This window comes from Folsomia candida, unplaced genomic scaffold (assembly GCF_002217175.1).
Source record: "Folsomia candida strain VU population unplaced genomic scaffold, ASM221717v1 Fcan01_Sc006, whole genome shotgun sequence".
Lineage (NCBI taxonomy): Eukaryota > Metazoa > Arthropoda > Collembola > Entomobryomorpha > Isotomidae > Folsomia > Folsomia candida.
In genome coordinates, this window is record NW_019091198.1 from 6,476,008 (window position 1) to 6,499,865 (window position 23,858).

The 23,858-nt window shown below is 38.8% G+C and overlaps 2 protein-coding genes across 4 annotated transcripts in view; one reads left to right on the forward strand and one right to left on the reverse strand.

The window, feature by feature from the left end:
* LOC110851536 (neurobeachin) overlaps positions 1–23,858 on the forward strand; it is a 132,528-nt gene that overhangs the window by 74,293 nt on the left and 34,377 nt on the right. For both annotated transcript variants that reach the window (XM_035852645.1, XM_035852644.1), the window contains 30 exons: positions 2,567–2,661; positions 2,911–2,955; positions 3,474–3,534; positions 3,731–3,892; positions 4,625–4,764; positions 5,029–5,219; positions 6,201–6,268; positions 6,351–6,391; positions 6,490–6,571; positions 6,675–6,826; positions 6,937–8,530; positions 8,686–8,776; positions 8,856–8,873; positions 8,971–9,042; positions 9,135–9,288; positions 9,395–9,498; positions 9,714–9,942; positions 10,032–10,139; positions 10,221–10,416; positions 10,643–10,792; positions 11,031–11,167; positions 11,241–11,303; positions 11,405–11,573; positions 11,661–11,966; positions 12,037–12,058; positions 12,138–12,351; positions 12,436–12,605; positions 12,688–12,841; positions 12,916–13,039; positions 13,151–13,287. In XM_035852645.1, the coding sequence (XP_035708538.1) occupies positions 2,567–2,661; positions 2,911–2,955; positions 3,474–3,534; positions 3,731–3,892; positions 4,625–4,764; positions 5,029–5,219; positions 6,201–6,268; positions 6,351–6,391; positions 6,490–6,571; positions 6,675–6,826; positions 6,937–8,530; positions 8,686–8,776; positions 8,856–8,873; positions 8,971–9,042; positions 9,135–9,288; positions 9,395–9,498; positions 9,714–9,942; positions 10,032–10,139; positions 10,221–10,416; positions 10,643–10,792; positions 11,031–11,167; positions 11,241–11,303; positions 11,405–11,573; positions 11,661–11,966; positions 12,037–12,058; positions 12,138–12,351; positions 12,436–12,605; positions 12,688–12,841; positions 12,916–13,039; positions 13,151–13,287 (5,249 nt within the window). The remainder of the gene's footprint in view (positions 1–2,566; positions 2,662–2,910; positions 2,956–3,473; positions 3,535–3,730; positions 3,893–4,624; positions 4,765–5,028; positions 5,220–6,200; positions 6,269–6,350; positions 6,392–6,489; positions 6,572–6,674; positions 6,827–6,936; positions 8,531–8,685; positions 8,777–8,855; positions 8,874–8,970; positions 9,043–9,134; positions 9,289–9,394; positions 9,499–9,713; positions 9,943–10,031; positions 10,140–10,220; positions 10,417–10,642; positions 10,793–11,030; positions 11,168–11,240; positions 11,304–11,404; positions 11,574–11,660; positions 11,967–12,036; positions 12,059–12,137; positions 12,352–12,435; positions 12,606–12,687; positions 12,842–12,915; positions 13,040–13,150; positions 13,288–23,858) is intronic.
* Positions 2–2,520, reverse strand: LOC118435998. Of its 2 annotated transcripts, none has more exons than XM_035852654.1 (7): positions 2,372–2,520; positions 2,204–2,276; positions 1,999–2,132; positions 1,675–1,927; positions 1,265–1,591; positions 807–1,189; positions 2–735 (listed from the first exon to the last, which is right to left on the reverse strand). In XM_035852654.1, the coding sequence occupies exons 2-7, from the start codon at positions 2,265–2,267 to the stop codon at positions 64–66; spliced, it is 1,833 nt and encodes a 610-aa protein (XP_035708547.1). In that variant the 5' UTR covers positions 2,268–2,276; positions 2,372–2,520; the 3' UTR covers positions 2–63. The 2 variants fall into 2 exon arrangements, with proteins under 2 accessions (XP_035708547.1, XP_035708546.1); XM_035852653.1 differs by having other exon boundaries at positions 1,999–2,135; positions 2,372–2,519.

Genomic DNA, 23,858 nt, shown 5'->3' on the forward strand with positions numbered 1-23,858 from the left:
GTTCAGGAAATGGAAAGTTTTTATTTACATTTCATTCGTTACTGGTATCTATAAGAGTATATACTAGTGTCCCTTTGGACCCAAGAAAACATCAACAAGAAAGTGTTTCATCAAGTAATTATGAATAATCTCCCAAGAATTCTTATCTAAATACGTAGAGTTAGCCTGGCGATTAATACAGATTGGGTGAGACTGACCAACAAATATCTCTGGATTGATGCGGTTAGGAAGACGAAGAAGAGAGTGGATCAGGGCAGACATCTGAAGAATAAACTCCCATTTGTATCGGTCCTCAGCAAGAACGATTCCGATGGGGACAAGCAGAGGGTTAGGATGGTCGCCTTTGTTATTTTTATAATCAATTACGGGGTCCGATAGGTGTTGCTTTTCAGTGTGGACGTTAAGTTTCAAAGCCTGGCCTGCATAAATTACGAAGGGACTAGCAACAAAGTATAATGCAGCTACTTTTCCTTTCTTCAACTCCTTCCCTCGTTTGAGAAGAGACCCAATTGTTTCAATCTTGTTGGCTTTTAGAAGGAATGGTATCTCTGAGCCCTGCAACTTCTTAGCGGTGTCAGGGATGATTTTGTCGTGAATTTTAAGCTCAAGTCCATGCAAGTCCATCTCTTCAACAAATTCCCTGTATGCCCCATTCGGGAGATTGATCATCAAGTTTAAACAAATGATTTTGATAGTGGTATCGGGCCATAACAACATCGTGAAGAGCGTAGTTGTCTAAAAAGCAAAATATAAAGTTTAATGGAAAAATAGATAAATCGAAAGTAAACTTATTATTGAGCCCGTACTTGTCTGGCTGCATAAACTTTCATCAGTTCATTCTCAGCTAACATGAGATCCTCGTCATTGATAAAGTAACGCCGCCGCTCTTTAATTTCCAGGAGTTGTGGGGTTGGTTTCCCTAATTGCTCACGTTCCTGTTTGTACAACGGCCACCCATACGTTTGATTCATCCCTAATACTGGGACCCCCAATGCTTTCGTTGCATTATCTTCTTTTTCTTGTTCGTCTGCATCTTCAAAAGTAAATGATGCAATTGCGTGCATCACCACCTCATTCTTCTTATTCGCAGCATCGGTGAATTCGGGCAAAACAAATCCAACTTTCCTTCCCTTGTGCACACTACACTTGGGATTTTGGTTTACTGTAGTGCCATGGTATCGTAAACAGTCTGAAATACAAAATAGCTCTTAGTATAGCTTTGCTTAGGACGAGTCAGGAATTACATGTTATTAGCGTATCATACTTGACTTGGCTGTACAGATGTAGTGGTAGCTGGTCACATCTCTAACTGCAAAGAGTTCCCATGGTCGTTTTTTAGCTGTATTGGGTGGCATACATACAACCCTGAGGGTTGTCCCTACAATTTCCAACCCTTCCTTCCCTGCTTTGCGGATCTCTTCTTCAGCACGGGCCCTAATTTCTGTGGTCAGTATGAGGTTTTTGGGTGGGATGATTTCGGGTGTCAAAGGAGTGAGCTGAGACAAAGGTTGAGATTGTTGGGACCCTTCATCCATTTCCTCCTCTGCTCCCAGTTTGAAATAGAGCTGACGCAAGGGGCTGTCGGTCACGTCTGCGAAAAATAACACATTCAAACGGTGTGAAACAATATTCTAAAAATCAAGTCATCCAGTCATTTGATGAAATATTTCATACCTTCAGGTTTATTAGACATTCTCCTCTCTGTTTGCAAGACCTTTGCAATTTTCCACCAAGTTGGAATTGGTTTGTCTTCCCTAATCTGGATTTTCCTTCCAATGTAACGGTGGTCAGGCTGTGTGGGTGGTGCTGGGGAGAATCTTTTCCCATCTACCTTCTTTTCCACTATCGCCCACTTCCTTCTTGTAGTCAATTCCTCATCTTCATCATCAGAGTCAGGTTGACAAAAGCGGACAGTCGGCTCCCCTTCCTAATTAATAACATCGGTGTGGTTAGTTAAAAGAAATACTACACACAATGCAAATTTTAAATATCACCCACCTCTCCATCAGCATCCTCCTCCTGCTTCTTCTTCTTGGATCCGCCGTTTTTGCCACTGGTGGGTGTGGCCGACTTCCTCTTCTTGGCGGAAGCTGGAGTGGGTGGAGTTTTGCTGGAACCAGCAGCAGGCGCAGCTGCTGTAAAACATCATCCATCGATACACAGTTACTATTATACTGAAATTTGTAAACTTTATTTTACTTACCTATTTTAACTTTACTCATCGGCACAGCTACGACAAATGCATCATCGCGATCACTGTCACTCATCTTCCTTACCTGCAACACAAAAAAATCAAAATCACATTATTGTTCAGCCACCCACAACACAATGAAATTGAGAAGACACAATATTCACAATAATTTATACTTACTCGAAAATAATTATCTATCAATTTAACAAAAAAAACACCGGCTGATTGCTGGGTAAATATGAAGAGAACATTCCACCGCCAGACCAATTTCAGTTTTGGGGTATCCGAGACACGCGGAACCAACCAACGCAGTAGCTACACGAAATATTGGAATGACATGAGAGAATGTAAATAAATAAACTTCCTCATTTTTAGGGTTCCTAGTCATCAGCTACTTGCTCCAGCGAGCGTCCAGAGAGCATCTCACTATTCAAGTGTTGTCGTCTTTCCTTCAACTCACCAAATACCTGGTGAGTATTATATTTGGTACAAATGGGTAGTTTGTTAAGGATAAATACTATTAATATGTCAATCAGACAATATATTACAAGTTGAAATAAGTTAAATTAAATGAAAATGACGGAGCGAAGGTCATTGACCTCTGCCTTTGATTTTCCGTTCACTCGCTTCAATTGCGAAAGATGTGCTTTATTTATATTTTTAATTTACATTTTACATTTCAATTTCAACTAAATAACTGTATTAAATTTATTCAACAGGTTACCTGCTGTCCAAATGCCAACAGCGAACTACTCCTTAAACAAGTAAGCTTTTGTGGCATTCCTTCTGAAGAAGCTGCCCATTTTTCTCAATTTGGTCCTCCTCCTCCCTTGTCGTCTGACGTACAATGCAGAAAAGACGGCCGACGGACTACATACACGTCTCTCGAGGGATGTGTCTCGTACTCGTTTCATAGAATCATCAGATATGACTTTTTTTACAAATAATAAATTTTTTTGCAAAATTTTCACTCTCGACTTTCTCCAGAATTTAATGTTATTCTTGGAAAAAAATCGCAAAGTAAACAATTTTTGTAAGATTGTATAAAGAGCTCTTGCACAGTAGTAGCAGCAGCTATGAAAGTAAACTCTGAGCCGAGATTCAAATTTTTTTACAGCGAAAAATGTTTTGACAAAGAGTGAAAGTCTGGAATATTCCCAACCAGTCATAATAATAATATTGGATGGGGTAAAAGTTGTTGTACAATCTTGCGAGGAAAAAGGGAAAGCAGAGCATAAATAAATAAAGATGGATTGAAAAATCGTTTGTATTCATATTGCAGCTGTTGGACCACATCCTGTTCAATCCAGCCCTGTGGATCTATACCCCTGTGCAAGTGCAAAGTATGTCTCACTTATGTAATCCTTATTTATGAACTTCACATAATGTTAACCTGCAATGGCATGTCTTCAAGTTCCATTACTACTACTACTATTTTTGCGCCACACTTTTTAAATGTCGAATCAATTTTACTCATCATGCTACATTCGAAAAGAATTCCACTAATTACTGGTTTGTTTGCTTGCTTTGTCTTAACAGTGAAGCTGTACTCTTACCTGGCCACCGAGTTCCTTGCAGATACACAAATCTACTCCAATGTACGACGCATTAGCACCGTTCTCCAGACTATGCACACCCTAAAATACTATTACTGGGTTGCAAACCCCAAGGACAAGTCAGGCATCGCTCCCAAAGGTCTCGGTGGGTTTTTAATACATGTATTTATTTATATGTCCGCTTAATGGTCTCCAAAATATGTAAATATGTACCAACACGTATGGACCACTTTTACTTATGCATATCGCTGTCAGATGACCTTTCACCTTTTTATAATGATATGCAGCAAGGATAGAGAAGCGTCATTAATTAAGTCGACTAGTTTTGTTTGGAATTTTACATTTGCATAAGTACTTATGCATGTATGTACGCCACCAAAAAGTTGTCGAGGAAAAGTCACCCGAATGAAAGTAGTGAAATTTGTGTATAAAAGATGGGATTAAGTGCAAGTTTGGAAAGGGAATTGTACGTTTAGACATCAAATTGGTGGCTTTTATAGAGTTATATGCAGTTTATTTGGATCCTGGAGAGAATAAAGTTGTACGTACGTACAGACATACGTACTCGTTGAGGGAGCAATTTGTAGTTAGTTTTGCAAGTATTTGGTGTTATCCTGTTTGGATATTGGCTCACTCAACCTCAACCTCGCTGAAGGGTGAGCAGGGAGGGAGATGGAAAGTAGTGAGTCCTTGTGTATTTAGCGAACAGTGAGCCAAGAGAATTTATACCCTTTTGGTTCGAAAGCTGTTTGTTTCCTTCTTTGGTCGGACACCAGCAGTCCGCCAACCAACCAACCAGTTGTTACTTATCCACTCCACATGGGTTTACGACAGTGCAGAATAATTTATGAGACTCCCCTTGTCGGTTGAATTTCAGATGGTCCACGTCCTGCCGATGACATCATTGCAATACGAGCTTATATTCTCCTTTTTCTCAAACAACTAATCCTTATCGGCAATGGCGTCAAGGAAGATGAGCTCCAGAGCATTCTAAATTATCTATCGACGGTGAATGAGGTGAGTAACCGAAACCAAACCCCCCGTTGTCTCCCCACCACCTCCACCACATTAGTTTCGTGAATTTGAGCAAACTTATTTCCAATTCTCGACACAATGTCCGGAATTTCAAGCCAGTCGCTAAACCACAGTGACCACAATTGCTTAGTCAAAGTGAGCAATAAAATTTTGCCTTGTAACAAAGACCCAACCCGTTGCCGATCAGGGGGAGAAATGGAAACAAGAGACGATGATACAGATCGCTCAACTCTTTATTGTTTGTAGGATGACAATCTCCACGATGTTCTGCAAATGTTGATCTCCTTGATGTCGGAACATCCGTCGTCACTTGTCCCAGCCTTTGATGCCAAAAACGGAGTGCGTGCTGTGTTCAAACTTCTCTCCTCAGAGTCTCAACTCATTCGTCTACAGGCGTTGAAACTTCTTGGGTTTTTCCTCTGTCGGAGCACCCACAAGTGAGTTTTTCCATCTGATTCTTAAGTTGTCCGTAATGGAGAGAAAGTAAATATATTATCAGAAGCAGAGTATGCCTAGCGCTAAGTTTTGTTACTCTTTTATCCAAAAGAAAGTAGTGAGGCGTGTAATGTATTCCCCATTTGATTAGGAATTTAGAACGAAAATAACTCTAAAACAGCGTATGGATGCTGATGGTGGGTGTGATTGATTTCGATCATTCCGATACCGCATAAGTATTAGGACGAGCACTATTGTATCAAGTACGCATCCAAACAAGCAGTATACACGAGATACTCAAGCAGAGTGCAAGTGCGAGAATAATGAGACGATTGTGCAGAATAATGGTAATTCGATACAAAAGAACTCTTCTTAACTTATTATGCTGAGTGGAGATGCAAGAGCAAAGAGAAAAAAAATCAACATTTTCTGGAGAGATTCATCTGAGAGAAAAAGAGAGAGATGTACGCCGATGATGCTTGGCTTGCCATTGTATGGAATGCACTCGACGGATTTTCTGCATGAGTGATCCAACATCCAGTCGAAAAGTTGTGTTTTCTGAGCCCCTATGAATCATATAGTTTAAGCTTAACGTCCTCCTCCCAATACGTATAAAAGTGGGAGGCCTGGGATAGTTATGAGCCAGCTATTTCTCCCATGTTTGGTTATATCCACATCTTATAATCATCTACATGGAGAGAGGAGTCAAGAGACAAGTCATAACTCATGCTATCAAATCTTCTGCTCCGGCCACAACAAAACGATGCACAAACAAAGCACTCACTTTCTCCGCGCTCTGTAAACAGGAGGAGCGGGGAATAAGCGGAGAAAGTGGAGCCCATTAGCTCACTCACTCCGTCAGTTCAACTTTATCCGATTCTCAGCTCGACGAAGTTATACCCATTACTTCGGAGCAGTCAGGCAGGGCCGGGTTATTGATCCTATTATCATGTCTAAATGCGTGGTTTGGTTGTTTTCTGCAGGAGAAAGTACGACGTGATGAGTCCTCACAACTTGTACACGCTCCTCGCCGAACGACTCCTTGTTCACGGTAAGTTTGATACATAATTTTGAACTTGCATTTTCATTTTACACATTTTATTTGATTATTTTTTTATCCTCATGTATTCAAGAAGAGTCCCTCAGTCTTCCAACCTACAACGTGCTATATGAGGTATGCATACGACCAGACCGTTGAAATGCTATGCAAAGTAGCACATTTTATCGTCATTAATCTTTAAAACTCATGCTGTTAAACTGCCCTTGTTATAGATTCTTACGGAACATATAAGTCAACAGATATTGTATTCCAAGCACACCGAACCAGAGTCAAACTACAGGTTGGAGAATCCAAGTAGGTTCAACATACTCATTCATTCATTCGTTGCATTTATTATGGTTGGACGCTTACTTGTGTATAATTTACTTATATTATGGCCCATGTTTTTGTTTCTCAGTGATTCTGAAAGTGGTTGCGACGCTGATACGACAATCCAAACAGACTGAAGTACTTCTGGATGTTAAAAAGCTCTTTCTCTCGGACATGACACTTCTGTGCAATCATAATCGTGAAAACCGTCGAACAGTTTTGCAAATGTCTGTCTGGCAGGTATGTACATACGAATGAATATTTGTAGGGATAAGAGTCATAAAAAACCATTGTCGTCACTCGTCGAAATGTTCAAAGACTTGACTTTTTACTCTCACACCTTTCCACAGGAATGGCTCATTTCTCTGGCGTACATTCATCCCAAGAATATTGAGGAGCAAAAGATTTCCGACATGGTTTACTCCCTGTTTCGTATGCTGCTTCATCACGCCATAAAGTACGAGTATGGAGGTTGGAGAGTATGGGTAGATACGCTAGCAATCGTTCATTCTAAAGTGTCCTATGAAGAGTTTCGTTTACAATTCACGCAAATGTATGAACATTATGAGCGCCGACAAACGGATAATATTACTGACCCAGCCGTCCGTCAGCAACGTCCAATAAGTACCATTTCTGGGTGGGATCAGCCGCCCATAAACGAATTTGAATCCGGAGAAGACGTCGTCGGCACAATTACGGTGACCGATGTAACGAATGACCTTTCGGGCAACGAGGCAGAAGAGGAGCTCACCGAAACTGCTGATGAAGAAAACAAATCTGGCACTGAGACAGAGGATCGGGAAATTAAGTCCGATGAATTCGATTCTGCTGATGAAGCAACCACGGAAAAAGTAGTAACCAAACCAACCATCCCATTGGCAGAGGATGAGGAGGCAACAGCAGTGGTGGTGGGAGAAAGTAGTCCGTTTAAAGAAAAACTTGATAAAAATATTTCCAAAGAAGGGGATGCAGAAGGCGAGAGGGAGGAGGAAGAGGAAGAGGATAAAAATATACAAGACTGTGATACTACTAAGGAAAGCAAAATTATTTCAGACCCCGAGAACCCTCTCCCCCTGAATATTGTAGGTTGTAAGGATGGTGATGATGATAAGACAACTAGCGTAAACTGTGTGGAAGAGGAACCTGAAAATGACACTTGCTCAACGGAACCAGAGATGCCAAATAATTCTGAGAATGATATAGACTTTGAGAAAAATTCTTCTTCAGTCCCATATTCCCCAGTCAAGAACGGAATCAATGGAAAGTCAAGCACCGAACCGGAAGATGATGAAGGTGACTCGGGATTTTGCAAGTCGAAATCTTCCAAAATTGAGTCAAATGAGGCAGCTTTGACAAATGGTGGTTTGTCGCCAGAGAAAAAGTTGGATGGCTCCGGTAAAGCCTTATCGGAAAGTCAAGATGAGACGTCTGAGGCATCCGTTGCCTCCTCCCCTGCAAAAGAGTTTACTTCAAATTGTTTAGGAAGTGACGATGAGACGACTGGAACTAAGCCAGTCGTTGGTCCAGAAACGGAAGACGATGATGAAGAAATGGATAATCAACCACTTTCACCATCTGTACCAGAGGTAGAAATTATACAGGAAAATGGTATTCCTCATTCTCCACATTCGCCCTGTGACGACAATGTAATTCACCACGTGGGTTCTCAGCAAGATGGTTCCACGTTGGTTTCTTTGGACAAGATGGAGTGGATCAATCCAGATGAGTCTAAAATGTCAAAGTCTCCCAAACGTAGTCCTATTAACTCGTCCAAGGCTGAAGAAATCTTGTCCGTCGCAGTTAACACGGAGGTGATTAGTGGTGTTGACGACTCTGTTGGTGGCGACAAGGAACGAAGGTCTGCAGCAGAAGTTCTTGATGACGAAGATGAGCTAGAAACTAAACGAAGTTCTACTGCAGCCCAAACCCAAACCAATGAAGAAGGTGCGTGCATTGCATTTCATTGTGTTTTCTTTTTAGTTTCTCGTGCGAATGACACTGGAGCTGGTACCAGTGTGGTCATTCTCACTTTGGGAGTAGTACAGTGGTGTACAATTTGTGTGAATAAATTATAAGGAGGGTTTACATTCGTGTTTTAGGTGGTGGTTCAGGTGAAAGGAGAAAATCTGCTACATTCCATCACGGAGGTCGTCATTTATTTAATCCAGGACCGTCTCACCCTCCATTTAGGTAAGATTCAAATGTTAAAAAGAAATAACATTGAGAACGATATTAACTGTATGCTATTTTCTAACGTGTCTCCATTTAGAATTCCGGAATTTAAATGGTTGGTACACAAATTTTTGCTTTTTAAAAACTTAATGCCAAAAGAATTGCATTGTGGTAACCTCTTAACCCGATTGATTTCCCGTTTTTTTCATTAGGTCCTACATTCATCAAAGACTTCTTTCCGATGTGCTCTTTTCTCTCGAGACGGACATACAAGTGTGGAGAAGGTACGGACGTATTAAATATGCGATTCAGCACTTTTAAAATAAATATTATCAAGTCATTAATGTGCTATTGTAAAACTATCATCTTCTTCCAGTCACTCCACGAAATCTGTCCTGGATTTTGTGAACACTGGAGAAAACACCATCTTTGTGGTCAACACGGTCCATTTGATTTCCCAATTGGCGGATAACTTGATAATCGCGTGTGGTGGGCTTCTTCCTTTACTGGCGTCTGCCACATCTCCAAACGTAAGTCAAAATGAGTTGCATTTAAACATATATTATTTAATGAAAATCATTAAGTATTTAATAAACTTGTTAAAAATGTATCTATAAACTTGTAACCCCTTTGCAGAGTGATTTGGACGTAATTGAACCAACGCAAGGGATGCCGATTGAAGTCGCAGTATCTTTCCTGCAGCGATTAGTGAACATGGCGGACGTTCTGATATTTGCGAGGTGGGTTTTTGAACTTCCCAGGATATAAATATTAAAAGATGGTGTTTCGTTAAACGACATGGTCCAAGCTTTTCTCCCTTTGGCACTAAATTTTTTTAAGTAGACTAAACTCATGTAAATATCCTACATAATCGTCCCTAAACCACTATTACTTGGCTATAATTAGTTATTTTTAATAACAAGTTTAATGATGGCATTTCTTCATTTTTTTCTAGCTCCCTGAATTTTAATGAACTTGAGTCAGAGAAAAATATGTCCAACGGAGGAATTTTACGACAATGTCTCAGACTTGTGTGTACGAGTGCCGTCCGAAATTGTCTGGAGTGTAAGGAGCGCCTTAGAATTCAACAAACTGGAGGATACTGCGGTGGTAATGGGTCCACAATACCCGCAAAAGTGGCCCATCTCCATTCGTTGATCCGAGGAGCCCAAGCATCCCCAAAGGTAACAAACCAAACTAAAGCAAATTGTATAGCACAAAGGAAAAATTAACCGTGTCTGAGAAATGTGAAATGAAATATTTCTTATTTTAGAACATTGTTGAAAATCTGGCAACTCAAAATAGTCCTGTTAAAGATCCTGAAAAGTTGCTACAGGACATGGATGTTAACCGACTCAGAGCAGTGATTTATCGTGATATTGTGAGCAGAATTACTTACAAATAAATATTTCTGATCATCTCATTAAAAGGAATTAATGAAATATTATTATTCAATTTTTAGGAGGAAACAAAGCAAGCTCAATTTCTTTCGTTGGCAATCGTATATTTCATTTCCGTTTTGATGGTTTCAAAGTATCGAGACATTTTAGAGCCTACGCCAACGCCATCGTCAAGTCCAGTACCCCAAATGACGGACTCCTCCTGTCCTTCAGGGTCGCACCCCATAACGAACGGGACCTCGTCGTCCATTCTTTCTGGTATGTATGTCGTATGATAAATATGGCGGCGAATGTCGTAATCCTATCGAGAAACTAGAATATATATAAAAATGTAGCATTATCTAGCAATATTCAGTGATAACATGTAAATACATGTAAAACTATTAGTTACATAATAGCCTCACTCATGTACACTCACTAACTGACGAAGAAAGAAGTATTGGATTGTCTCATTATTATTAATAGTAATTTTATGTGTGTGTAGTGCGGAGCACTAAATATGGTTCCCAGCGACCTTTATACCCAAAGTGGACAAATCACATTTTTCCACAGTATCTCCCGACATTAACTCAGTCTCCTCCTTCATTCTCTTCCTCCTCTGCAACTGTCTTGTCTCATAAATTGTCTTCACAAGGTACTTTTGGCGTTGACGTGTGTAGACGGTTTAATGTAAATGCACCTATGTCGAATGTGTATGTAGAGGTCAGAAGTAGTAGAACCAGCTTGTCGTTGCCTCATTAATGCCATTGTGAACCTGGGCGTTGTGATGTTATTTAATCAATTAACAATCCGTATACCTAATAAATTTATAACGTTTCTGATGTGCACTTTTCGTCAGTGTTCCTTAACTTTTATCTGATAAACTGTTTCAGCCGAGGATGAAAATGGGCGAAATTCACTGGAAAATCACACTGATGTCGACCCACACAACCTTCTCAAAGGTTCTGGGCATTCCAATACTGACCACGAATCTGCGGATGAGGGAAGCATAAGTGGATCGTCGGCAAAGGTATCAATTAAATACTATACATAAAAACACACGTATTAAAGTGACCAGTGCTAAAATATCTCACGTATCACAGACCGAGACCAAAGAGCATAGCGGTGGAGAAGAGCCCTCAAAGTCTCCTAACATTACTTTAAAGGTTTGTTAATTTACCATGCAGTTTTGTGACAATTTTTCAAATTAATTTGCTGCTTGCATGTACAAAGAACATTTTAACATTATTGCACGATTTATATGCAGAGTGATGATCCAATGAGTGACGTCTCCTCCCAGAAGTCTATTGAGGACATGAATAATCCAGGCTTCACTGGAAATGAGACAACTGACGAAAAGAAAGCAGAGGACAGTTGGACGGATGTCAGCTTAAATGATGACAGTGAAACCAATCTGAAAAAAACCGAAGAGAAAGGTGAATAGCGAGTGGATTTAGCATACACTTATTTGCACGTATTTGTAACCTACGTTCCTTATTAACACTGAAATATGACACGCACAGATGGGATGGACCGTGGCGAAAAACCACAAGCTCAAATTAGTGTCGTAAGTGGTTCACCAATGCACAATTCTGGGAGTAACGCGTCCACATCTGTAGTGCCCAAAGCTGAAGAGCTAAACATTAAACCGTTGATGTCCACCGAAGGATTTCCCCTTCCAACGCCTGCTCGAGAGTCGAATTTAACCCAAAAGTTAGAAGCCGCACTTGGCTCAGTTTGTCCACTACTGAGAGAAATCATGGTCGATTTTGCTCCATTTTTGTCAAAAACTCTTCTGGGTTCCCACGGGCAGGAATTATTGTCTGAGGGTAATTTCATGACTTTTGTATGTGGCTCACAATTTTCCATTTATAAAAGTGTTGCTTTTTGAATTTTTAGGTCTTACAACTTTTAAGCATAGGTAATTTACTAAGGAAATTTATAATATAAATATAGATGCATTAAGCAAATATGTAAGGTACAATTACAACTTTAAATAGTACATCCGTTGTGGAGTTGGTCATGCTGCTTTGTTCTCAAGAATGGCAGAATTCGCTACAAAAACATGCCGGCTTAGCCTTCATTGAGTTGATCAACGAAGGGAGGCTGCTGTCGCATGCCATGAAGGACCACATTGTCCGAGTTGCCAATGAAGCCGAATTCATTTTGAATAGAATGAGAGCAGATGACGTTTTGAAGCACGCAGAATTTGAAGTAAGGAGCTTTATTTAAATGAAATGTCTAATTTATTCAATCAATGGTGAACCTATTTAACCCGAATAATTATTTTCATTACAGCAAACATTATGCAACCAGACATTGATGGAACGGAAGGAGGAGGAGAAAATGTGTGACCATTTGATCACTGCTGCCCGACGAAGGGACAATGTCATTGCGGCCAAAGTTCTTGAAAAGACAATAAATATAATTTCTAATAAACATGGAGCTTGGGGATATGATCAAAATACGTAAGAAATAAGATTCACAATCAGTTCTATTTCTACGGTTAAATTTATTTTGAAAAACTATACATCGATATTTCTAATTTAGAGAGCATGTGGTCGAATTCTGGAAACTTGACGCATGGGAAGATGATGCTCGACGTAGAAAACGCTTTGTTCGTAACCCATACGGGTCTAGTCATCCTGAAGCAACTTTAAAGGCAGCTTTAGAACACGGCCTTCCGGAAGATGCAATCCTACAGGTTAATAATCAATTCTGATAATTCAAATGAAAAATAGATATGCTCGGAATAACTCATAATTGTAATTTCTCCAGGCAAAAGAAGAGTTCCACACACATTTGGCCGCTAACAGATCACAGCAACCTATTCAGTCCAATGACTTGATGGATGACAATGAACTCCTCTCTGACGACAGGGAATTGGATCTAGATTTAGTTGGTGAGCAAATATTGAAATATTATATTCGACTGACTTACTCCTCCTTATTACTTGCCATTAAATTGGATTTCATGAAATTGGAGCTCATTTTAACATTTGCCAATTTTGCAGGCCCAGTAAATATTAGTACCAAAGCTCGACTTATATCTCCTGGCGTTGTTTCTCCCGGAATTGTCTCCATTACTTCGAACGAATTATACTTTGAAGTTGATGAAGATGATGACGAATTCAAGAAAATAGATGCCGAGGTAAGCACTGGGTTTTATACAAGTTATGCAATTTCATCACAATGCTGCTTGCTTTATTTACATTTGCATTGCGAATTTCAAACAACAGATATTTAATGATTACTCACATTCGGAGAGGGAAAGTAATTAATACTTCAAAACATAATGAGTATTAGCGTGGTTTCAATCTGCAGTCATAATCAAGGAGTTGGGCAATCTTACAGCCAAACCATGTGCATATACTGCATCCCATCATTATCTATTAGTTGTTTGCTTATTCCTTCAAAGGGTTGGATGGTCCAACTAATGAGCATTTCTTTACTCGAACGAGAAGGGTCTTCCCATTGAGACCAAGGGGTTCAATTAGAAGCAGTAAGATTTAATTTACTCTTTCCTCACAAAGATTTTATGGATAAGTTAAACGCTTCTGAGACCAAGCAAATTGAAACGTGATTATACCTGGCTGCTCATTGGAATGGATGACATTACCTTTGATGCAGGCTCAAGATTTGTTAAGTGAAATTTGTTTAGGATTGATTGATGAATGGATGGTGAGAGCTACTTGCATATATGTGAAAGCAATCCGTGTGGCAATTGCAATTAGTAGCACGGATAATGATGATACATTATTATTACTGCATGGGCTTTGAAAACTTTAAAGTTTTTTAATATCTTGAAGAAATACGAAGATTCATGCATTTACTGTGCACTACTGGACTCACATCTTCTCCACACATCCACTTTAAAGCAAGGTACACGTGATGTGTTGTAAATGCTGAAATGGGTCATCATATTTATCTTGAGTAATTTGAATTGGAGGTAAAATATTTCTAGCTTGCATGGCGTTGCACTGGTGGGACGGAGAGGTGGGCGGCCTGGCGTAAATCTGCATGGGGGTTGGTCCTCGTGTCAAAAATTGTGGAGATATTTTGATGGATGGGCGCAAATTGGTGAAGAGACAGATTTCCATCCAACCAGTTTCTCCTCCAATAATAATAATTGTTCCATGGCTGTGTGTGATCCAAACCTATTATCACTCTCCGTGTATCTTACCTACTTAAACTGTGTATGAATCTTGTCGTGTGCTCATTTATGTGCCGCGTATGCACCATCCACATATTTAACACATATTTCAAGTTTTGAGATTTATTCAATTTCCCATCCTTGATAATGATAGGGATGAGAAAGAAGAGGAAAAGTTGGGAGAGAGGGGGTGATTTATGGGTGGAATCGGACCACTCATCCGTCCACTCTTCTTCTCGCTGTTGTTGAATAACCGGCCACATAAATAAATATACGATATGTATGTGTGCATAAGTTTATGGATGGACGTAAATGAGTATTTTGATTCATTCCTGTGGGACAGTTGAGGGAAAAATTCCACGCTGAAGCAAATGCAGCAGACTACCTGAGAGAGAAAATTCTTGTGCATTCCTCCAGGTGCATAAGTTGATGGGCTTCTTCCTTTGTCGCTGCCTTCTCCATGAATTTTTGATGTACGACCGACCGGACTTACTCGGTGGGCATGATACTACTCTCATTTGTTTCAGAGCAGTGGTGGTCATGTCTCAAAAACATTCGAGACCGATGTGCACTCAGTCACTCATTATTCAGCCCCAGTCTCTGTCTGTGTGTTCCTTATTTGCGGCTATCTTCTTCTTCTTCCTCCAAACTAATCGCATTTATCTCGTATTTATGCAGTACAGTAATGTGGTGGTACGGGTAGGTTGGTAGTAATCTATTAGTGGTGCAGGCTTGAGTTTTGACAGCTTGTTCGCCTGTACAGTAAGTAACAAGAGTCAGGCCACAGCAGAAGAAAAGTCTGTGCATGAGAATGTCAAGAACCTAATAATCCAACATTTCATAAATCATCTCAAACTTGCTTCATCTTTTTATTACCACATGACGGACTAATTGTACTCTAGATAATGATTGTTTACTTCTCATCACTCCATAGTTGATCCTTCGTATGAAGTTTGTATGCCCGCACGGTAGGTAAATCCAGGACTTATGCTACACATGTATGCATGAACACTACTTTGTCATTCATTTTAGTGTTATCTTGTACGTTCCAGCGCATGGGTTGTGGATTTTTCATCAAAGTTGCTTTTATTATTAGTCGTGTCGTTTCATTGTTTCATGAGTCTCCAAGAATTTGATATGGTGGTTTGGTTGGTTTGACGTCGTACAATAATACGAAAGTGCACATTCAGTGGATTCTTCACCACCAGAAAGCTCGAGATGGAGACGCGATGACGGGTCGTGGACATCAAAGTATTCGATGCATGCCAAGCGCATATATCCACTCTGGCTTACTGTTGTGGTCACTTGTCATATAACTCATACTCCCCACAAAACAGTTTACTCCGCTATTAAATTCTTTCTTCCTTGAAATTAATGCATTTTCCTGAAACCAGAAAAGTCTTGGGTTAAGACAATGGCAGTAATAAGGAATAGCGCAGAAGCGGCAGGAGTAGGGCACAGATTTCTTCCATGGCGTATGTATTCCTGTGCGGAATTGGTCTTAATTTGTTTGAGGGGAGAAAGAGTTCATTAGGAGAGAGAAGGACTTGGGTGAGTGACTGGGCCCTGAAAGTAGGATGGGATGAAGTAGAGCCCTTGGATTGGTTTGGAGGGAGAAGGTAAGTCTTGTCTTGTTAACGAACTGATTTACTTACTCTGCTCTTCCTTGCCCATCCACCTGTCATTATCTCTCTCATCTTCCCTTCAGTTTAATTTAATTCATTTTGACCCCGTGTAATGAACATCTTTTCGCCGCTTGTCAATTACAATTTTACCTTTCTCATGTACAACGACACGGTAATCGTATTATGCGCACTTTCTCGTCCTATTTTAAATCAGTTCATCACAAGACATGTGTAAATATTCGTAGTAAATACTCGTAAATATTCTGCTAAAAATTCTATTCATGTGAATGTATGTACATGCATGCCTAAAATGATGAAGTAGCGGTGGGAGACGTTTTTTCACACAGAATTTGCTTACTTTATGAATGAGAAACATCTTTGAGATGATCAGTTAAATAAGTAAGTAGTAAATCTTTCGTCCCATTACAGATTATATTAAGATACTCTTATTGCAAAAAGAGTACACAACAAGACGTACGCATATTTCATGTAGGTTGGGTTTGTAAGAGCATGAGACAAAGAAACTCGACAATAAATATACATACATATGTAACCACAACGGGTAGATGTTTTTAACCGCAAACAGTTATTACATATTATTCCATGTGCTTTATTTAAACCTCGACATAGTTTGATATCAATTTAAATACTGCTGCTTCAGCCTCATCGTGTATGTAAAAAAGAATACTGTTTGATTGGAGTTATGTGCTCTATTATTATTACTGTGGACGAAACGACGCGTCCATATTGTGAGATCCACAGGTTCTCGTCGTCGACCGTCTGAGTCCTGATGTGATGTTATCATATCGAGGTTGGCTGGGGTCGACTGGAGATGAGAATGGAAATGAGGATATGCGATTTCATAGCAGCAGGGATCTATCATCTCCTCCTCGACACAGCACCAACAACCAAAAGGTGCGGTTGGCTGGGTCCTCGATTTCAAATCATTTCAAGCACACACAAACAATAAAACATATTTACTCAAATTTGCTGGTCATTGAATAAAACAAATATAAACAACACAAAAGGATGATAAGTCCCCACTCGACTGATTTACCTAAGATACTATGAATCTCATTCTTTCCATACATAGCTGAAGAAGAAAAAAATTGCTTTTTCGTGAAAATTTTCTTGCTCAAAATAATTTTGCAATTGTAATGAGCCAAACATTCAAATTCGTACAACCACTTTTTCGTGAAGCCTCCATCTACATACAAATATATTAAAAGCTAAACACATTGTAAAATGTTTGAATTACTGTAATTGCTTTGAAAAAACTCCATGGGTGCCTTCAATTATGGTTTTCGATGGACGATGACACGTATGAAAAATGATCTCCACGAGTTGAAATGGTCAATATGATGGTCAACGTCAGTCCAGGGGACTTATTAAAAGGTTTCAACTTGGCGTATTGTTACCACGGCATATGTACATTTAGGACTTGTTGTTTCTCCATTTGATGACTTGATGTTCAAGTTTGCTGACTACACGTTATTCCAGAATTAGTAACGACCACCTAAGATGTTGATGGAATAAATCATCACTGGAAATAAAATTCATCTCCTGTCCCGCCCGTGGTCCTCTTACTTTTAACAAGATTCATTCATATCCTTCGCCTTCTTCTCGTGGGCTACTACTGCTACACACCAATAATAATACAAATAAAGAAGGAAGGAACACACTGCACAGCACGGCGTTGAAACTGATAATGGTTGTGGGTTGGAGCAGATCGTAAACGTATGAAACGCATGATGCCACTTAAATGGTTTATGATGGGTGTCCTAGCCTATTATTAGGTGTTTATTGTTTAAATGCTGAGCAGTAGTGATGTTTTAAATCTTCAATACATTTATCTGCCATACCGTCGTGTTCGTGTTCTTTAATTGTTTACAGACGTCAATGGATGTAATTGATATGCAGTGCTGATATTTTCTGGCAACCAATTCCATCCTGATGTGTATACCTCTATATTCGAATGCATTTTATAAAGATGATAGAAAAAGTGTCCGTAAGAACAGGAGTTGCATGGACAATTACATGTTTCACTCAAGCTGTGGACGTATAAATTGCTCTGTTTTTTTTCAAGTGAGTATTCCAGAATCTTGACAAATGTTCGGCTAATAATAATGACGATATGTAATAATAATACGTATAAAGTTTCCCATGCATATGTTCGTCGACTTGCTGCATTTCCCTTGTTGGGCTGCAGATGGACATTAAGATATTGAGCCCGTCCTGCTAACAAGTGTTGGCAGTGTGTGCAAGTCTAATTAATACAAACTTTAAGGAGCTGTTGAGGCTGATAACCAATAGACGAATAACAAGGCTCATCCATCATTGACTTTTTCTCCAATTATCACAAAATTATCTCTTGTTTATTTTACTTGTTTGCGAAATCTTGGCTTTTTCGTGCCCATTTTCTATGCATATTCAAGATGTGCTCATCTGATACGAGAAGAATAATTACGCGGAGAAGAACATTAATCAAACCCACTGGTTTATGAAGACTTTGTTGGTCATTATTATATTGCTACTACCTCCACTCCACATTACACTATATGTTTCAATTGTGTTAAATTGTAGCCGAGGAATAAAATATGGAGGATGTTTTATTTTGGAAGAAAATTGAAATAATTCATTTTTATGGTTTATTTATTTATCTGAATTCATTCCTCTTCTGTGTAAATCAATGTGAGAAAGCTTGTCAGAGGATGATCTAAGGAGTCTTTTTCTCCTTCTTTTTCTTGACTCAACCTTTTATTTCACTGTCCAACCACTTTTACATAAAAGAATGATTTCCTTTCTTCAAAGTCTGCCACACACCGGTGGTTGGTTTCCTTGCATGGTTATCATTTGCTCAAGTTGATTCAGTGAATGACCATAGTTGGACAAATTGAGCCCACAATTGACTGCCTTTTGTGTGAACCGTTGTTTGGCCAATCATTTATTGTGTTTGTTTACCAATTGAAATGTATCCTGGCAGGGGTCCGTTTCTAAAAAGCGAATTCGGCGACTTGAAAGAGTTCCGACATGCTGCTCTTTAAGACGTGACTCACCCCGATGCTTAACCTCGATGGACACAAATGTGGTCCCGTTCTCATGCTTTGTATTTAGTTTTTACCCATTCAAGTACTACTGAAATGCAACCAGGTTTATTTGCATTTTCTTAATTTTTACGAAATTCTTTGCAAATTTTTCCTATATACAAATAAATTTTTTATCAGTTAGTTCTTTGCATTTATTGAAGTTTGGTTTTCAAAATTATTGCAGTTGGTTATTTGATAGTACAAATTTTTGTTACACGGAATAAAAGCCACCACTCGAAAGGGATTACGTTCCTCAACAAGGACTCCATTATATTAGAACCACTTGAGTTGACACTCAACCGAGAAAAAATAGCCGAGAATGCGGCATGACATGAACCAAAGCTTAAGGTTAAAGAAAGTTGATAGCTAAACTTATTCCGCTCAAATGATTTTACGAAAATCACAACAGTTTCGAAATTGAAATCTAATTTTCCTTCGAATCTCAAACCTCCTCATTGGACCAGTAGTTTATTTCTGACGGGAGCAGGCAGGAAGGATGGTGTGGCAGGTCTTATGGTTTTTGTAAATTGTTTGCCTGCTCTTCCCATTCAAAAAGATTGGTTACATTGGATTTAACATCTCTTTAATAATTTAGGTTGGTAGTGAAAAGGGCTGGTGCGTGATTGAATCGAGTATCTTGAAAATAGTAGGTTGGTTGGTTAGTTTTCCTTTCTGTTGTTCTCTCGGTGGGAGCAATATATCTTGCCTCATCAACCGTGGTCATTACTTAATCATCCATGTGTCGGAGCTAAGTCGGTCTTCACAAAATGTGTGTGTGGTCGGAGCTATCAAGTTATCCCGTTCGCCTCCGTCCGTCCACTTGTTCTATGGAGCATCGTGGAGGAGACTTTTTAAAATTTAAATCAGGTATTTCTTCTCCTGTTGCTTGCTTAGTCCAGGAGAACAGAAAGAATTAAATCGAGGGGTCAAGTTCCTCTTTTCCTTATACATTCTCAAAATGTGATTTTTCACATGGATGGAAATATGTACATACTTTCTTTACAAAGAAGGATTTTATGTTTATTTGCAAAAAAGTGAGTTTCAGATTGACATTAAAATATACATGTCGACAAAGCAAAAGACAAAGAAATTGTGTGTACGACTTGTGTGTGAATGTGTCAGAGTTTCCTTCTTTGGAGAAATTATCCGTATTTGTACGACGACCCCATATTGTGTAACGACTAATGATTATTTACTACAATATATTTGCCAACGAAATGGGAAAGCGGTCCCATTTTTTGATTCGTGTATAAAAACGAGTTTTAATTCATGCTGCCACGTTCTGTCCATCAATGAGATACATAAAATTAAAAAAGGAGCAGTTCTTATCTAAATGAGCAACAGTATATTCTGTGCATCGCGACAATATTGTGTACTGCTGTGGAAGCAATAGATCCGTTTCTCCTAATTTGGAAATCATGCTTCTGGCCATTTATTTTGACTTGGAAGGCAACAAGTTTGCCATATTTTATTGGTTTTGGTATAAAAATGCATGGATGAAAGCTAGTTCAAATAGTACGGCATGATTTTTTTTAACTAGACGCTCAACACATAAGGTGGTTAGTTTTGGAGTAAAGAGGTGTTTACTCAAAATGATGCTGTAATGATAGGCCAATCGTGCTTGGAACAATTTCCTCCCAATTCATCTGATACGCGGTTTAACCACAGAATAAGTTATTGTCGATTTATTAAGCAAATATTTATACTTTGAATGTTGTTTGTGGCGAGGAACCTTAAAATTTATTATTTTTTAAATTTATGAAAAAAAATATTTTCACACTGATTGCAAATTTTCTGTTAAAACCAATTTGTACTTACGCAGTTCAATTTTAATTTCATATTGCATCCGGGTTGAATTTAAACCGAGTCGTGAATGCTTCGAGTCCTTTTATGCAGACGCTTGAAAAACACATTGGCTTGAGCATCTGGGAGGTGACTCACTCAGACCCTTTTTATTGAATTCTATTTGTTTTCCCATGCATGAGAGTGATCTGGGCATGAATTATTGCCTCCAAGGGACCAGTCTCCATTTCAAAATCTTAACTCCAATCTTTAACCTGACCTTTCGTACGGACAGGCACACACAGACCAGCCAAAGAGATGAGCATCACCTGTCTACATTTATTTGCCTCATTTTTCCTACTTTCCACATTTTTTACATATCTTCTCTTATTTCGAGTCATTCTTCGTCATTTAATTGTGATAATTACGCCATATTTTAGTATACGAATAAACTTAATGAGGACAAACCTAGAGTGACCACGGTCAAGAATTAGGGGAAAAAGTCACTAAAGAGATTAATTAGAAATATCACAAACTTTGTGACGTGATGAATATGGTGTTGAATTTTCTGGTTATTTGTAAATCTTTCCAAATCTTGTTTCTTTTGCTGGTGGAGAAGATCATGAACATGAAATTGTTGCGCACGATCAATTTTGATGTCTGGAAGAGTTAGAGAGGAGAGGAAGACTTGCAATGGCAACTCTCCTATAGCCTTATTTTGGAGCCTCGTCTTACGTATTCCTTCTGGACTTGGAGCCGACCAGCCCACAAATTTAATTTCAAAGTAAAAACGTGGAAATCTATGAACCCTTCGGCTCAAGCAACCTGGCGTATTGGTTTCTTCCTGGTTACGTATAATGTGTTCACTCAGCTTGAATGTTTACTTACCATTTATTTAGTGGATTGTTCTGTCTGGGAACTTGGCGATTCGTTTTTATTTCCGTGTAGATTCTTACACGGTAACTTTCTGTTTTTTCACTGAAAATCGATGACTACGTCTAATGTCTACACCCATTTGTTATCCTGATGGTTAGCGTCAGTTCCACATTTTGGTGAACCAGAACGAGGCATATTTTTCGGAGAAGTAAAAAAAATGATCGTGTTAAATAGTTAGAGATGTGTAGTATCCCTATTTTAATGCTTTGTTGTTCTCTAATGAAGATACCAAACGTAGGAAGAAAACAAAAAGACTTATTTTTCAACCTCAATTTTCTTTACAATCTTTTCGTAAATTAGACAAACGAGGGGATGAATATGTATGTGTCCAACTCAATCCATACTGAGTAATTGAGTTGACTTTTTTCAGTACTTTTAATAATTTCCTCAAGTTGTTTGAGTGCTATTGATCAACCACGTTTAATTTGGTGTTGAAATAGTTCTTTTTACTAATTGTTAAAAAAAGTTGACAAGTAGATAAGTTTCCCCAAGTTGGTTATATTTAGAGTCACAAATTAATTCTGATTTCCTCAACAAAAACCTGCCAAGTATTTGGAAATATGTATTATTAGGAAAAACTATGAGATCTATTTCGTAAGAAAAATCTTTCTGGTTGACATGAGATAAATGGAGCTCACTTTTCATTGAGCAGATCATCAGGCTTACTTTATCAAAGTCAAATCAACTAATTCTTCTTTGATAAAAAAGATGCATTCTGAAAAAAGCAATGACGTCTATGCAAAAGTACTTATATTTCAAAGTTTCCATCATAACCGTTTGTCAAATAGACTTTTTTTTAAATCTCTCTAATTGTGAGCAAACCGTGTGGTCAAATCATATTCAAATGTTCAAAGTTGTTGATTAAAAAAATATTGCATACGCTGGTTTGACACTTGAAACAAGGAATGCAAAGTTGCTTATACGAGTCCTAGATAGATACTGGTTGACATTTGATCCGTTTTGATGAGAAGAATCTATAATAGAATCTCCCGAAGGCGAAATTCTTATTACACACATATTTCAAATTTAACAATGGAGCATTTCTATTTGCACAGCGTAGTAGTGGCATGATTATCATCTTATTTTATTATTTTTAAGTCATCAATCAATTAAGGTGCATTAATTGAGTATTGAATATGCAAATTAATCATGGTGCCTGACACGGAGTAAAGTTTCTCCTACATGGATGGCAATTCTTTGCAACTATTTACCACAATTACTCTGATGTTGAGTTGGACACCCCGGCTCGAATATTTGTTTTAAGAATCACCTTTCCACATTAAGTATGAACCAATGAGTTGGACTCGACCGGAATTTTTATCACTGCATTGCAATGTACATCGAAGAAGCTCACAGCCCCAGCTTGTTTATTTATTGCTCGTTGGACGCATCGTGACTTTTACTTGGACCGTGTGGTACTTGATTCGTTTTACGACATCAGCAACACACACCAACAACAAGACAACAATTATTGTATGGAATTATCACAATACTTGAGGCAAACAGTAATTGTTTTTATGATAGTCAAGTGGACGAAGAGTGGTATACATAGTTGGTTAGTTTAGTTAGTTGGTGGTGGTTCTGATCGTCGTGGGCTGCTTTCTTGCTTTGTCTCAACTTTGTGCTTAATGTGCCACACTGCAGACAAAGTAAGTGACTCCCAAATGGGAGAGTGAAACGCCGAGAGTTAGTTATTATCTGGCAGCCACCACATGCACTTTCCTACTCCCCCATTTACACCGGCCGTGTCTTATCTGCAACTATGGATTGCAGCATATTGCATACTTAACTCCTTGTTTGCTGCTTGTTTGCCAATGGAGAAAAGTGGGCTGCTCATTTAAATCAAGCCGTGATTTATTCTTCATTCTGCGGCTTGACGTTTAGTTTGACTTAAAATGTTGCTCCACAGCAGAACAATGTTTCACGACCCTTCTTGCAGTTTATAATTTGAATCTCGCTTAAAATCACGTCAAATTTATAACTCTGTAAAAATAATGGTAGATTTCAAGGAGTTATTGCATTATCAAATTTCAGAGGATTGGCTGCAGAATGGAAGGAATTAAATATTGCTATTCGAGATAGTATTCGCACTCGATATCGCAAAATGTAATTTGAAATGTCAGGATAATTGATAACTGAA